The 16805-nt window shown below is 47.3% G+C and overlaps 1 protein-coding gene across 1 annotated transcript in view; it reads left to right on the top strand.

Moving 5' to 3' along the window:
• The window catches only part of TTF2 (transcription termination factor 2), a 101441-nt gene that overhangs the window by 77788 nt on the left and 6848 nt on the right, over positions 1 to 16805 (top strand). Inside the window, exons 22-23 of the mRNA XM_030205036.1 lie at positions 4530 to 4612; positions 7332 to 7406. Of these exons, the coding sequence (XP_030060896.1) occupies positions 4530 to 4612; positions 7332 to 7406 (158 nt within the window). The remainder of the gene's footprint in view (positions 1 to 4529; positions 4613 to 7331; positions 7407 to 16805) is intronic.

Genomic DNA, 16805 nt, shown 5'->3' with positions numbered 1-16805 from the left:
GGTCATCGCGGCCTTCCTGCGAAAGGAAGGAGTACAAGTCCATCCTTATCTGGACGACTGGTTGATCCGAGCCCCCTCTTATGCAGAGTGCGGCAAAGCTGTGGACCGGGTGATTGCTCTTTTGAGCTCCCTGGGGTGGATCATCAACTGGGAGAAAAGCCAGCTGCGCCCGACTCAGTCCCTGGAGTATCTGGGAGTTCGATTCGACACCCAAGTGGGCAGAGTGTTCCTGCCGGACAATCGGATTGTCAAACTTCAGGCTCAGGTGGACCAGTTCCTAGTAGCCTCTCCGCTTCGGGCTTGGGACTATGTGCAGCTGTTGGGCTCTATGACGGCCACGATGGAAGTAGTGCCCTGGGCCAGGGCTCATATGAGACCACTACAACACTCTCTGCTGCAGCGCTAGACTCCGGTGTCGGAGGATTATGCTGTGCGCCTTCCCTTGGACCCAGCAGTGCGCAAGGCGCTGAGCTGGTGGTTGAAGACAGACAAGTTGTCTGCAGGGATGCCTCTTGTGACCCCGGAGTGGATTGTCGTCACGACGGATGCCTCTTTGAAGGGCTGGGGAGCCCACTGCATGGGAAGGACAGCGCAGGGGCTCTGGTCTCCTGCAGAGGCAAAGTGGTCTATCAACCTCCTAGAACTCAGAGCCATTCGGTTGGCGCTTTTGGAGTTCCTCCCGGTACTGGCGTTGAAGCCAGTACGGGTCCTGTCGGACAATGCCACGGCTGTGGCCTATGTCAACTGCCAGGGAGGTACCAAGAGCGCCCCTCTAGCCAAGGAAGCCATGGATCTATGCCAGTGGGCGGAAGCGAACCTGGAACAGCTGTCAGCCGGAGTCATGAATGTCAAGGCGGACTTTCTCAGTCGACATACCTTGGATCCCGGAGAGTGGCAGTTATCGGCTCAGGCGTTCTTGGACATCACGAAGCGCTGGGGCCAGCCGAGCCTAGATCTGATGGCGTCATCGGCCAATTGCCAAGTGCCGCGCTTTTTCAGCAGAGGACGGGACCCTCGATCTCTGGGAGTAGATGCTCTTCTCCAACAGTGGCCGACACAAGAGCTTCTCTGTGTTCCCGCCCTGGCCCATGTTGGGCAGGGTACTAGACCGGGTGGCAAAGCATCCGGGCCGGATAATCCTGGTGGGTCCGGACTGGCCCAGACGTCCCTGGTATGCGGACTTGATCAGGCTCTCAGTGGACGTCCCTCTGCGGCTGCCAGTGGAGCAGGGCCTGTTGCATCAGGGTCCCGTGGTGATGGAGGATCCCTCCCCCTTTGGTCTTACGGCCTGGCTATTGAGCGGCAGCGTCTGAGGAAGAAGGGCTTCTCAGACAAGGTCATCGCCACTATGCTGAGAGCGAGGAAGCGCTCTACTTCTACTGCTTACGCCAGGGTTTGGCGTACCTTTGCAGCGTGGTATGAAGCAGGCTCACTTTCTCCCTTCACTGCTCCAATTTCTTCAGTGCTGGCGTTCCTGCAAGAAGGTCTGGAGAAAGGCCTGTCGCTCAGTTCCCTTAAAGTCCAGGTAGCGGCTCTGGCTTGCTTCAGGGGCCGCCTGAAGGGTGCTTCCCTGGCTTCGCAGCCAGATGTGGTACGTTTTCTCAAGGGAGTTAATCACCTGCGCCCTCCTCTGCATTCAGTGGTGCCTGCGTGGAATCTCAACCTGGTGCTAAGAGCCTTGCAGAAGCCGCCTTTTGAACCCTTGTCGAGGGCATCTCTGAAAGACCTGACGTTGAAAGCAGTCTTTTTGGTGGCTATCACTTCAGCCAGAAGAGTTTCCGAGCTCCAGGCGCTCTCATGTCAAGAGCCTTTTCTGCAGTTCACTGAGGCAGGAGTGACTATTCGCACAGTGCCTTCCTTCCTGCCCAAGATTGTTTCTCGCTTCCATGTGAATCAGCAGCTCTGTCTCCCTTCCTTTCGTAGGGAGGACTACCCAGAGGAATACTCTGCTCTCAAATATCTGGATGTGAGACGAGTCATCATCAGATACTTGGAAGTGACCAATGATTTCCGGAAATCGGATCATCTGTTTGTCCTGTTTGCAGGTCCTCGTAAGGGTCTGCAGGCTGCTAAGCCTACAGTGGCAAGATGGGTCAAGGAAGCCATTGCAGCGGCTTATGTGGCCGCGGGGAAGGTGCCGCCTATCCAGCTGAAGGCTCACTCCACTAGAGCTCAGGCGGCCTCGATGGCAGAGGCCGGGTCCGTCTCCTTGGAAAAGATTTGCAAGGCGGCAACTTGGGCATCGGCCCATACATTCTCCAGGCATTACCGCTTGACTGTGGCTGCTCGGGCGGAGGCCCGGTTTGGAGCTTCAGTATTGCGGTCAGGGATTTCTATGTCCCGCCCTGGGTGAGTACTGCTTCGGTACATCCCACCAGTCTATGGATTGATCAGCATGATGATATGGAAGGTAAAATTATGTATCATACCTGATAATTTTCTTTCCATTAATCATAGCTGATCAATCCATAGCCCCTCCCAGATATCTGTACTGTTTATATTCTGGTTGCATTTCAGGTTCAAGTTTAGTCTTCAGTTCCTGTTCAGGAGGACTTCGTGTTCAAGTTTTTTCAATTGGATTCTTCAAGAGTTGAGACGAGTTTGTGTTACAGTGAGCTGCTGCATTCCTCTCCCCTCCGTTTTACGGGGCTGGATTGAGGCATAAATTCTGCCGGCGCTCCCTCCCGCTTCGTGCGGCTGTAGGGCAGCTTTGTACCCCTCCCGCTTCGGCGGTGTTAGGGTCAGTCAGCTCCTCCCGCGGTTGCGGTTGCAGGATAAGCCAGATCCCCCCTCATCGGCGGGGTGGTGTCCCTCCCCCGCTCCGCGGGGATGAGCTTGATGGATTCCCCTCCCCCACTTGTGTGGGGATGAGCTGGGTTAATTCCCCTCCCCCGTTTCGGCGGTGGTGAGCTGGGCAGAGTGTCCCTTTGTGGGTGTAATTCTCTAAGTGCTGAGTCCTGCGGATGGAGCTTTGATATCGACATACTGAGGAGTTTCCGGCAGCACATGACCACATATAGGGAGGCAAAAGCTTTGCTCTCTATCTCCACCTGCTGGTAGATGGACACAACCCACCAGTCTATGGATTGATCAGCTATGATTAATGGAAAGAAAATTATCAGGTATGATACATAATTTTACCATATCAGACCCAATGTGCATATTGTTTTATGCTTAGGGGCCATTTTACCAAAGTGTGGTAAAATGCATGCTTACGACATGTTTAACACAAAAGTTTATGTGTAGTAAGTGAGAATCCCGTGTGTGCCCCACTAAAAAATAATTAATTTGTGTGTGGTGCCCAAGCCCTCACATTTGTCCTGATAGCCAGTGGACCCCACCCCCACCCTCTGCATGTCCTCCCAACATCAACCTGGCCCCATTCACAAGACCCTACCCCTCCAAAAATCACTCCTTCCTGATTCCCCCCCCCTCCCCCCCACATGGGACTTACTAGGTCAGCTTTGGTGGGCAGTGGTCCTAGGTGGCAGTGATCTCCTTTGCTGTTGCCTAGATTGGGGCTTGTTTTCAAAATGGTGCCAGTAAGCCCTAGTGATATTGCTACGAGACTACTGCTAGGGGTCACTTTTGCCATTTTGGAATCAGGTGCTGGCATGGGTAGCAGCAAAGGGGCTTGCTGCTGCCCAGGACCCACTACCCACCAATGCTGACCCCTGGATGCTCTAGGGGGGATTGTGGGGAAGGGTTTCATGAAGGTGCAGGGTGCTTGATCAGGAGTTAGGTTGATGTTAGGGAGATGCAGATTGCCTGACTGGGGGGTCAAGTTGATGTGGAGGGGGTTTCAAGTGCGTGATTGGGGGTGGGGGAATCGGGGAATGCACTGCTACACCACCACCAGCACACTGTGCTACCAAATTGCCAGTTGCACAGCTGCGCTCACCACCATCTCTTGAGGCAGTGGCAAGTTCAGCTTTACTATTGGAAGTCATGACATTGCGTGGTACTGACCCATATGCTAACTGTCACGGTCGGTCACACCTCCACCAATCCTTATCACGCCCAGATCTTGCCCACTCCCACATTAGCCAGCTAATGTAGGAGTTTTATTGCACTGGCTTTTTTTTTTTAACGCAGTGGACAGTGCGGGTCTGTGCTACTGTCTACTGTACAGTAAACCCCTCATTAGCTCCTTAACACAACTTACTAAAAGAGCCCTTTAGTGTTGAATTTATCAGTATTTTAATTGCTCTTCATTTTGGAGCTTCATTGAACAAGTCATAAGTCTAGCTAAATAAATGTGCAACTGAGGTTTGATTGTTACCTGTTCTTACACAGAGGTGCTTGCTGTAATGAGCTCAGATCAGTCATGCTGTGCTGTATATTTTTGAGTGCAGTAACAATTCATTTGATTTGGAATGTCAGTTTTTCTCTAGGACAAGAGCCTATTCATTTATTTTTTTTTTTTTAACTCAGCCTGGTGTAAGATTTTTAGATCCTGTTAATTGGATTGTTGGCTTTTATTTTTAATTTCAATAATATAGATTTTTCCCCCCCTTTGGTTGTTCCAGGTGATGTTGGTATCTCTTTGTGCAGGCGGTGTTGGCTTAAACTTGATTGGCGGAAACCACCTCTTTTTATTGGATATGCACTGGTAATGACACACACATCCTACCTTTCCTTGTGCTCTGTTCCTCCTGATCCTGATAACATTGATTACTCCAGTTAATATCAGCATGGCATTAAAGATAGTACTAATCAACTCTGGTTCTCCAGGTCACAAACCCCTTAAAATGTTCTTTCTTAAAGGTGGTGTGTACATACACACTAAGCTCTACGTACGAGTTTGGATAGCTGTTTTCATCAAGTAATCATTTGGATGACTTTCCATTGTTTGAAACTTAGGGCCCTGTTTACTAAGGTGAGCTAACGTTTTTAGCGCATGCTAACACTGGAGACACCGATAGGTGTTAGTGTGGCTTAGTAAAGAGGGCCCTTAACCCATTAGTGCCCAACGTTCCCATTTGGGAACAAATCAACTTGTTCCCATATGGCTTATTATGGGAACATTGGGCACTAATGGGTTAATCCTGAAAAAAAAAATTGTGATGGGTAAAAAACAATGCTACGTTATTCCCACATATCCTTCTGGTTTTAGTAAGCAAGAGAACACCTTAGTTAAAAACACTAAACTATGTGTGTTAATTTTCCTTGTAAGAAAGCGTACCAACCTACTTTTAAAACTGTGATGTATTAGACAAATATAGTGGTATTTATTATTAGGCATCTCAAGTTATTAGTCCAGGAAATCCTCTATCAAGGGATGTCTAGCAGACTTGTATCTTGATTGCAAGCTTTGCAGAACATGGCTGCCAAATTGAAGAACACTTTTCTAAAATTTATGTAGTGAGTTGTGGCACAGGAATAAGCTACAGTAAATGAATCATGCCTTGATTGGATTGATTTATTGACTTGATAAACCGCTCAACACACAAGTTTTAGATCGTTAAATTTAAATATATAAAATAGAACAATAAAGCTAAAATATTACAAACACTTAAATAAAATTAGTATCAAACAGCCAGGTTTTCAGTACTTTACGAAAACCTAGATAAGTAGGCATACTGCTAACATTAGCAGGAAGTGAGTTCCATAACAGAGGTCCCAAATAACTGAAGGCTTTTTTTCTGGTAGAAGTTAGTTTGATCACTTGAAAATGAAGGAAGTTGCAATAAACTTTGCTGTGAAAAGCGAAGAAAAAAATTGCTGATGATCCCGTTGAACCAAAATTTCTGAAAGATATTTTGGAGATTGCAAAAAAAGAGCCTTAAAGACCAGGCACAAAGTCTTAAAAACAAGTCTAGCAGAAACAGGTAGCCAATGCAAATCCTTTAAGATCGGCGTTATATGATTAGTTCTCTTCTCGCCGACTACTAGCTATGCAGCAGAGTTTGGTACAAGCTGAAGCCTCTTCTGGCTAGTTAAAGTCAAACCCTGATTCAAAGAATTACAATAATCAGTTGTACTTGTGATGAATGCTTGAATTAGCTTGATCAAATTAAACCGAGAGGGGCATAATCAAAAGGGACGCACAAGTTTTGTTGAGGACGTCCTCACAAAACGTCCCGGTGGAGGGGAAGGGAAACCAGTATTATCAAAACAAAATGAACGTCCACCTTTTGTTTCAATAATACGGTCCGGGACGCCCAAATCTTGAAATTTAGGTCGTCCTTAGAGATGGTTGTCCATAGACTTGGTCGTTTCTGATTTTCGGCGATAATGGAAACCAAGAACGCCCATCTCAGAAATGACCAAATGCTGCAAGCCCTTTGGTCGTGGGAGGAGCCAGCATTTCTAGTGCACTGGTTCCCCTGACATGCCAGGACACCGACCGGGCACCCTAGGAGGCACTGCAGTGGACTTCATAAAATGCTCCCAGGAACATAGCTCCCTTACCTTGTCTACTGAGCCCCCCAAACCCCCCTAAAACCCACTACCCATAACTGTACACCACTACCATAGACCTTATGGGGTGAAGGGGGGCACCTAGATGTGGGTACAGTGGGTTTCTGGTGGGATTTGGAGGGCTCGTTGTTTCCTCCACAAATGTAACAGGTAGGGAGGGGGATGGGCATGAGTCCACCTGCCTGAAGTGCACTGCATCCACTAAAACTGCTCCAGGGACCTGCATACTGCTGTGATGGACTGAGGCTGGCATAGAGGCTGGCACAACATTTTTTTAAAGATGTTTTTTAGGGTGGGAGGGGGTTAGTGATCACTGGGGGAGTAAGGGGAGGTCATCCCCGATTCTCTCCGGTGGTCATCTGGTCATTTCAGCCACCTTTTTGTGCCTTGGCCGTAAGAAAAACAGGACCAGGTAAAGTCGTCCAAGTGCTCGTCAGGGATGCCCTTTTTTTTCCATTATGGTTCACGGACATCCATGTGGTAGGCACGCACAAGTCCCGCCGTCCCTACGCCTCCGATACACCCTCTTGAACTTTGGCCATCCCTGCGACGGAAAGCAGTTGGGGACGTCCAAAATCGGCTTTCGATTATACTGATTTGGACGACCCTGTGAGAAGCGATTTGTGTCGAAAGATGAGCGCCCTTCTCTTTCGAAAATGAGCCTGCAAGTCACCTTTATGACTTTTAGATAAACATAGGGTTCACATTTAATCTAAGATTTGCTCTTTTCTGCATAAGGGCTCTGCAGCGTGTTGTGTCAAATGGCTAGTTTGAAGAAGACCCCACCCCGTACCAGTGGCAGTGCACTTGAAGAATTTGTTATTAGTTAAGGCCTTATTGAGGATATTTTATAGACATTTGAGATGAATCGCTAAAAATGTAATATACAGGGCTTTTCTTCCTAACAGGAATCCTGCATTAGAGGATCAAGCCTGCGATCGTATCTATCGAGTAGGACAACTCAAGGATGTTGTGATCCACAGGTCAGTGCTCTTGGTACTCTAGGTATCAAAATACATTCATTTTTATTCCATATTAATGGAATGGAGGCCCAATTTAAAATATTAGTTTTGATAAACCTTGTTTGAAGTCCCCCTGTATTTTAACAGTATTTTAAAGACCTATAGGCCGATGGCACTTAATTATCAATATCAATACTATTTGTATATCCCACGGGTTACAAAACTAAAATAAAGGTAAGCATACCTAGGATGTACAAAAAAAAGCCAAACCTACTTTTTAATAGATTTATAAGATTGAAATATAAAGGTTTTCAAATATTTCTGAAACCTCATGTAATTAGGGGCCCTATTACCATACAGCGGTAAAAGATGGCCTTATGTGGGTTAGTCCCGCACACTAAGGCCATTTTTATCTCTGGGGTAAAATGTCTGATTTTTCTATTTTCCTTATTAATGGCCATGCCCTGAGTTCAGGGAAGGCGGCCTATCTGTTTCTTCTCTTTATAAGGAGCTTCATCGGCTTTCCATAGGTAGGCTATTCTACATGTTAGCTGATTGGTACGTAAAATTTAACATATAATTTTGTATATATCTTATACCCTTTGAAGTCTGGAATTGTAGTTTCAATTGTTACCTAAGATGAATAATAGCATTACCAACTGGAACTGATAATTAACCAAATATTGAGGTGCCTGACCACGTATAATTTTAAAAACCATAGTACCAGTCTTAAAAATGATCCAAGCCTGATTCAGAAGCCAGTGTGATATAAAAATGAAGGCATCAGCTTATCAAATTTTCTTGCTGAGTACAGCAAGCTCCATGCTATATTCTGTAATGCCTGGATCAGTTTCTCTGAACTGCCTACATATAACATGTTACAATAATCTAATTGAGATAAAATCAAAACTTGAACAACTAACTTAAATTGGTAATTCTCTAAAAAGGATTTAATCTCATTGTGGGAGGGGGGGGGGGGGTGGCTATAAGAATCCAAGCCTCCCGCCTTCGTGGTGGAAGACATTATTATACATTTTGGGATTAGAGCTGGCGTTGGTAGGAGTGATTGCCTATCCATGCTGGCTCTACTAGTGCTTCTAAGGTGGGCCAGGGTAGGGGGTATGGTGGGGGTCCAGGAGGGAGAGACTGCTTTTGTTCCGTGGAGGGGGGGGGGGGTGCAACTTGGTTTCGGTGTCAGCTGAAACTGAGTGACCAGGTTCGGTTTAGGTTGTCCTCTGTTCCCAGAATTTTATAGAAGTTTCCAGTGGGAAAAGTTACTCCCTTAATAATCAGAATTTGATACATAGGGACTTGAGCAGGGATGTACTAGTAAACACTTTGTTTTATCCATATTCAGCTTTAATTGATGTATTAATACCTAATTCTCTACTATCTCCAAATAATTTTGTAAACTTACGTATACAAGTCAGCGAGCCAGACCCATTTTGTAAAAACAAGAGAGCAGGCACTTTCTATTGCAAGTCCGAGTGTCTGGAATAAACTATCTACTGACCTTTGGTTGTATGGCATGGAAAATAGGTTTAGGACAAAGCTTAAGACATTCCTTTTCTCCTGAGCATTTAGAGTGGCAGCCCCAGGTGGAAGAGAGAGAGAGTAGTCTGTTCTCCCTAATAAGTCTTTGTCTTGTCTTGTTCATGGTGATTTTATGATGATTGTAGTTTTTTGTATATTATTGTTGTGGCAAAACAGGGAATATTCCTGCTTATAAATTTTAAATATTTTTTATGATGTACATGTCCCTTGTTTAGCCAGCAGATGGTGCCTGACCTTTGTTTGTAAAGTTGTTACAGAAGTGACAGGGTTTTTTTTCCCCGCCTAAGCTGAGAAGTAATCTGCACTGCTGTTGGTCAGAAGCCCCTCAGTGTTTGTGTTCTGGGCTCTGATTGAATCTGCTGGAAATCTTTAGTCTCAGAGTGGGAGTGTGGAAGGTAAAGACCTCTATACCGAGATCCTGTTCAAAACCTGTGAACAGTTAATTTTCCTGAACTCCCCAGGTACTACTCAGGTAGCGAATAAGTGTTTTAGTTAGTTTAATATTGATTCCTACTACTACTACTACTTAACATTTCTAGAGCGCTACTAGGGTTACACAGCGCTGTACAATTTAACAAAGAGAGACAGTCCCTGCCCAAAGAGCTTACAATCTAATAGACAAGTGAACGGTCGGTCCGATAGGGGCAGTCAAATTGGGGCAGTCTGGATTCACTGAACGGTAAGGGTTAGGTGCCGAACGCAGCATTGAAGAGGTGGGCTTTAAGCAAAGATTTGAAGACGGGCAGGGAGTTGGCGTAAGGGCTCAGGAAGGTTGTTCCAAGCATAGGGTGAGGCGAGGCAGAATGAGCGGAGCCTGGAGTTGGCGGTGGTGGAGAAGGGTTCTGAGAGGAGGGATTTATCCTGTGAACGGAGGTTACGGGCGGGAACGTAAGGGGAGATGAGGGTAGAAAGATAGTGAGGGGCAGCAGACTGAGTGCATTTGTAGGTAAGAAGGAGAAGCTTGAATTGAATGCGGTATCTGATCGGAAGCCAGTGAAGTGACCTGAGGAGAGGGGTGATATGAGTATATCGGTTCTGGCGGAATATGAGACGTGCAGCAGAGTTCTGAACAGATTGAAGGGGGGATAGATGGCTAAGTGGGAGGCCGGTGAGGAGTAAGTTGCAGTAGTCCAGGCGAGAGGTAATGAGAGCGTGGACGAGAGTTCGGGTGGTGTGTTCAGAGAGGAAAGGGCGAATTTTGCTGATGTTAAAGAGGAAGAAGTGACAGGTCTTGGCCATCTGCTGGATATGCGCAGAGAAGGAGAGAGAGGAGTCAAAGATGACTCCAAGGTTGCGGGCAGATGAGACGGGGAGGATGAGGGTGTTATCAACTGAGATAGAAAGTGGAGGAAGAGGAGAAGTGGGTTTTGGTGGAAAGACGATAAGCTCGGTCTTGGACATGTTCAGTTTCAGGTGGCGGTTGGACATCCAGGCAGCAATGTCGGATAAGCAGGCTGATACCTTTGCCTGGGTCTCCGCGGTGATGTCTGGTGTGGAGATACAGTTGGGTGTCATCAGCATACAGAAGATACTGGAAACCATGAGATGAGATCAGGGAGCCCAGGGAAGAGGTGTAGATTGAGAAGAGAAGGGGTCCAAGGACAGATCCCTGGGGAACACCAACAGATAAGGAGATGGGGGTGGAGGAAGATCCATGAGAGTGAACTTTGAAGGTGCGGTGGGAGAGATAGGAGGAGAACCAGGAGAGGACAGAGCCCTGGAACCCAAATGAGGTGGTATTGTTGCTGGTTACACCTTTTTTTGTTCACCATCCACTGTTCTATTTTTCCATGATAATAAATCAATTCATTTATTATCTCTGTTTGTTCTGGACTGACTAAGAATCCGGGTGTTTGTGTGCTTGGTCTGTGGGTGCTTTCCTGGGAACTATGAAATCCCTGCGAATGTGGCCCCAGTGTCCTTATAAACCACCAGGAAAATAACTTACGGGTAGGAGACTAGCCCAGAGGCAAGTGGGACTCAGCAAGCGGGTGGAAGGGTATGCCAGTGTAGAGCACGTTTGCAGATGGTAGCGGGCCTTTAGATGGTCACAGGGTTAACACCCTCTGGTGGGTTCTAGGTATTTGGTGACGTAATTTGTCTTCTTTTTTTGGTGGCAGCATGGAGGGATTGTCAGGCTCAGTGTGTGGAGTGAGGGTCACCATCCATTGAGTGGTTCAGAGTTTTTATCTGCAACCTCCAGACACAACACAGTGAATGAGTTCAGCAGTAGCAGGGTCCCTTCAACATTCATTTTTTGGTAGTGTTAGGAGATTAGCAGCAGGCGACTGACAGCAGCCGTCAGACACTAGATATGCCTGTCCTAACAGAAGAGCAACTGGATGACCTCAGTGAGGAGGAGCTGCAGGACCTGCCTGTGCAGAGTTCTCCTGGGGGAGATTAGACTGCTTGTGGACAGGCCCATGAGTTGAGGGAGCCGGATGCCACGCCAGCTGAAATCCAGCAGATCTATATGGTAGAGCGACAGCGGCTAGACCAACAGCGACAAGAGGAACGGGAAGAGCAACAGCGGCAAGAGGAGCAGGAATTCTAGCTGCAAAAAATGAAGTTAGAGGTGGAAATGGCTCGCATCCAAAGCTCCAGCCCAACCCCTGCACCAAGGCCAAAAGTAGGATCCAAAGCCCGGATCAGGCCTAACTTGTTTGTGTAGTTTGATACCCGAGGGGACATCTAACTATCTAACTGCCTTTGAAAATATTTGCCGCCTCAGTGAGATTCCTGAGAACTGGATGCACTATTTGGGAGGCAAGCTCACTGGTAGGGAATTTGAAACATTCCAAAGACTAGTCTATAGGTCTCGGGGGTAATGGCATAACAGTTCAACAAAGCTCTGTGCACCTCCTCAAACTGGGAGCTGGACATTGCAAAAGGGGGCGGATGATACAGCAAGTTTGTGATCCAGTTAAGATGATCCAGTTAAGATACCAGCGGTGGCTCAGTAGAGCTGAGGTTAAAACCCTGAATGACTGTCAAAACCTGATGGTCCTGGAGCAGTTTTTATAGCGTCGTCATCCAGAGGTGAGGGAACATGTTCAAAATCATCAACCCCATACTGCAGAGTTGGCTGACATCTTTGTGGCTACCCGTCTCTGGTTGACCAAGAAAAAGCCGTCCGTATCCACAACAGCCGGAATCTAAGGGTAACCAGGGCCCTAAGCCAAGTATCCTTGCAACCTCAGACACAGTCAGCAAACCCTCCAGTGCTCCCCCAAATCCTAAAGACTTTAGGCACGAGCGTCTTTGTTACCAGTGTGGGTGTACAGGACATTTCAAAGCGGATTGCCCAGATAATCCCAAGCCTGCACTGAACAGCATTCCAGCTCTTGCACCGAAATTTGCTACTTTCATGGGTAGTTCCAGTCCTATGGAGACCTATGCAGCAGCCACAGCCCAAAACATTACTGGCCATTCATCAAGCAAGGAAGCAGATGGGTTTCCACGACACTACAGCTCCCCAGTAACTGTCAATCAGACCCAGCTGGCTGGGCTCGTGGACACTGGCTCTAGCATGACTTTACGACCATAATAGCAAGTGTTGGAAGATGCTGTTCTTCCAGGGTGCACTGCAGATGTAGTGTTAGCTACAGAGAGACTGTTCCCATTGCTTGAGTATACCTGGATTGGGGTACCAAACTTGGATACAGAGAAGTAAGAATAATGAAAAACATGCCAGTACCAATGATGTGTGGGACGGACATGGGTCCAGTGAACATTACCCTTGATAGCAGAGTCAGCATTTCTGCTATGGTGACCCGTAGTCAGGTATAGGTGGCCCAACAAACGGAGGCAGCAGAGATCACCTCTCCAGTTCCAGATCCTGAGCCATCCAAGGTGGAACCAGCTGACCAGGCGTCAAGAGGAGGCGCTTCAGTACTTTCAGCAGAACCAGTTCCTGAGGTGACCGAGACAGTGAGTATGGAATAGCCTGACATGCCTGACACACCTATTGATCAGACTGTTAACTCTGGTTTGACAGAGTCACCAGCAGAGACCGTTCCAGCTATGGATACTGATATAAAACAGAGACATTCTTTTCAGGAAGCACAACACTCTGACCCTCACCTGGAAGCCCTTTGGCAGAGGGGGCTGGTCAGCCAGCTAATGAGACTAGTGAAGACCGTATCCTATGGAAAGGGGGCTTGCTGTATAGAGTGACTGATCCCATTGATCCTAACGGGCCCTGGACAGCAGGCAAACAACTTATAATGCCCAAAGCATACAGGGAACAGCTGTAGCTAACTATTGTTGAACTTGTGATGCATGCCAGAGAGTGGGTAAGACCCAAGATCACCCCCGAGCCCCCATGAAACCTTTGCCCATTATCAGTAAGCCATTTGAGAGGATAGCTATGAATATAGTGGGGCCTTTAGCTGTGCCTAACCAGACTGGGAAAAAGTATATATTGACAGTGGTATACTTTGCTACCAGATATCCTGAAGCAGTAGCCTTATACTCAGTAGAAGCAGAGAAAATTGCCACTGCCCTACTAGAAATATGTTCCCGGGTAGGATATTCATGAGAGATACTCTCAGATCAAGGGACACAGTTTATGTCTGAGCTGATCCAGAATCTGTGGACACATTGTGGAGTGAAATCTGTCAGTACCACCCCATATCACCCTGAAACTAATAGGTTGGTGGAGAGATTTAATGGGACATTAAAGCATATGTTAAAGACTTTTGTGGAGTCTGGAAAACAGGACTGGGAAAAGTACTTGCCCTTCCTACTGTTTGCATACAGAGGAGTTCCCCAGGATTTTACCAGGTTCTCCCCATTCGTGCTGTTTTATGGCTGTTGGGTGAAAGGGCCCATTGACCTAATAAGAGAACATTGGGAGGGGAAAGTTGACACCTCTGACACCCCTGTAATTGAATATGTAGTCAATATGCGGCAGAAGTTAGAAGACCTTGTGGGCTTTAAAGATATCACTTGCAGGCAGCCCAGACTAAGCAAAAGACCCTGGTATGATTGTAAGGCCTGAAATAGAGAGTTTTGTGGGGGCCAGCAGGTACATGTTTTTAGTCCCAGTACGTCAGAATAAACTTCAAGCTAACTGGGCAGGACCTTACAAGGTCAAATGGTGCCTACATGATACAAACTATCGCAATGAACCCTGAACAGGGGATATTAGCGGTATACAAGATCTGAGTTGAATTGAATATCTATGGACTCTCAAGACAGAAAGCAGCATACCTTTTATGTAAATATGTTAAAAGTCCTATGTAGATTGTATAGCTATGATGTTAGCTTTGTGTAGCCCACCCGGCAGAAGAGTGAGCAACCAACAAGAGAGGCGATCTGCACACCAGTGTGGCAGCAAGCAAAAAGCAGGAGGGTTGAAGATTCACCCAGAGGCAAGAGGGAACAAGCAGGCAGGTGGGAAGGGTATGTCAGTATAGTGCACGTGCGCAGATGGTAGCAGACCTGAGCAGTGTTGGGACAGACTCTTTAGGTGGCCACAGGATTACCCCCCCTCCCCCCCACAATGGATTCTAGGCGTTTCGTGATAATTGTGTATGTTAACTTGTTTGCCACCATGAACTTTATGATACGGTGGGTTATAAGTGATTTTTAAATAAAATATGTATCCTTTCTCCCAGTTGTGTTTTATGTAAAGCAGTTGATATTATTATCATAGGCGCTGACTCTGTGGGTGCGCAAGCACCCCCAATGTTTTGACCCATCGGAAGTTCCCTTCCTAGCCAGCCCTCTTCTCCCTCAACAGTCCTCCGCCCTCGCCTTCCTGCATGCCGCCTAGAATTTAAAACTCATCTTACCTCGGGGTCCCGGCAGCAGCAGTGAAAGGCGAGCAGGCTCGGCGCTTCAGCCTTCCCTTCTCTCTCAGCTCTGGTCCCACCCTTATGGAAACAGGAAATGAGGGCGGGACCAGAGCTGAGAGAGAAGGGAAGGCTGAAGCGCTGAGCCTGCTTGCCTTTCACTGCTGCCGCTGGGACCCCGAGATAAGATGAGTTTTAAATTCTTTTTTTTTTTTTTGTTTACATGAAGTCTGTATTAAACAGGATAACAAAAACAATACAGCTTCGTGCTTGTTGGGTACTGTATACAACTGCTGTGATTTTAACATCCAAATAATAGAAAAAGGAAAAACAAATACCCAGCACGCTTCAATACACCATCCATTTACATTATACATTAGCTGTATTAAACTTCAGAGTTTTTATGTGTTTTGCTTGTATTTGCTAGCTTTATCATAACATAACAGTTGGACTCCTTAACCCCCCTCCCCCCAACAACCCACCCTCCCTAACTACCCTATTACCTTCCTACTTGACCCTGTACCATCTATTCAGCTGATGTTTTCTTTCAGCCAACAGCCACGCCATCTCACATATGTATGTCAGTTTATTATGCCACTTTTTAATTGGAGGAACCCCAGTCTGCTTCCAGTGTGCTGCGATTACTACTTTTGCAGCCCCCACAGCCTGCCGCAACAGAGCCTGCTGGTGTGATTTTAAACCTGACATCTTTGCAGAAAACAAGAAAAACTCGGGGGTCCAGGGAACCACGCACCCCACCCAATTCTGCAGCCGAGTATGTACTGATTTCCAAAATGCTCGAATCTTCACACAGCCCCACCACACATGCCCCATAGTCCCCCTTTGACCACACCCTCTCCAACACAAGCCCGAAGTGGTCGGAAAGATGCGCTGGAGCCGGTCCAGTATAAGATACCACCGAAACAGTACCTTCACCGCATTCTCCTTGAGGGGCACGTGGAGAGACACACCCTTCGCCACTCTTGCTATTCTCTCCCACTCAGGTCCCCCCAGAGTCACTCCAAGTTCCCGCTCCCAGCCTGTCCTATGCAGGGTGTAGCAGGCGACCTGTGCATTAATGCTCTTATATAAGTGTCCTATCAGGCCCCTGGAGGAAACAAATTTAACACAGATCTTCTCCACGTCCAATTTTTCCCGCTTTAATACCTGACTAACCGCCTTTGTTTTAAGGAAATGGGCAAGTTGCTGGTAAGCGAATGCGTCCCCCTCCCTAACAGAATATTTAGTTTGTAATGCTGGAAACGACAACAGCGAGCCGTTCTCTACCAATTGACCCCAGGTCCGCAGTCCCTCCCTGTACCACCTCGTGAAAGGCCCAACTACAGTCCCTGGCATAAACAATGGATTGAAAGCTATGGGCGACATCCGGGTTAGTACACAGTGTCCCTGAGGAAATAAACTGTCCCAATAGTGGAAAGTGGCACATATGGACGGACACACCCCCTCACCCAACTCCGAAAACTTCCTAGGCAACCACATAAGGGAGCCCAAGGAGTGTTGTTCCAGGTGCACCCATTGTTTATCGGGATACTCCTGGTACCATTCAATGGCCGTCCTCCCCTGCGTTGCCCTATAGTACCAATTGAGGTTGGGGACACCCAACCCCCCCCCCTTTCTTATCTTGGTAAAGTAGCTGACGAGCTAATCGCGGACGCCTGCCTGCCCAGACGAAACGCATGACTGAGTCCTGTAAGGAAGCAAGAAAACACCTGGGCATCATCACAGGCAGAGCTTGAAATAAATATAACAGATGCGGCAACACGTTCATCTTAACTATTGCTATCCGCCCAAACCAAGAAAACTCGTGGTCCCCCCATTTTTCCAAGTCCCACTTTATCTTGCTAACCAGCCCCTTATAATTAGCTACAAATAGCTCCGAGAGGTCGGATGTTAAATTTACCCCTAAATATTTGATTTGCTTAGACGCCCACCGAAAAGGTGCCAGTGCTTTCATAGAGGATACTACATCCGCCGGAAGCGTAACATTCAGAGCTTCTGACTTTGTCATATTGACTTTAAACCCCGACACTGCAGAGTATTCCTCCAT

This window comes from Microcaecilia unicolor, chromosome 5 (assembly GCF_901765095.1).
Source record: "Microcaecilia unicolor chromosome 5, aMicUni1.1, whole genome shotgun sequence".
In the NCBI taxonomy this organism is placed as follows: Eukaryota; Metazoa; Chordata; class Amphibia; order Gymnophiona; family Siphonopidae; genus Microcaecilia; species Microcaecilia unicolor.
This window is presented reverse-complemented; position numbering and strand designations above follow the sequence as displayed.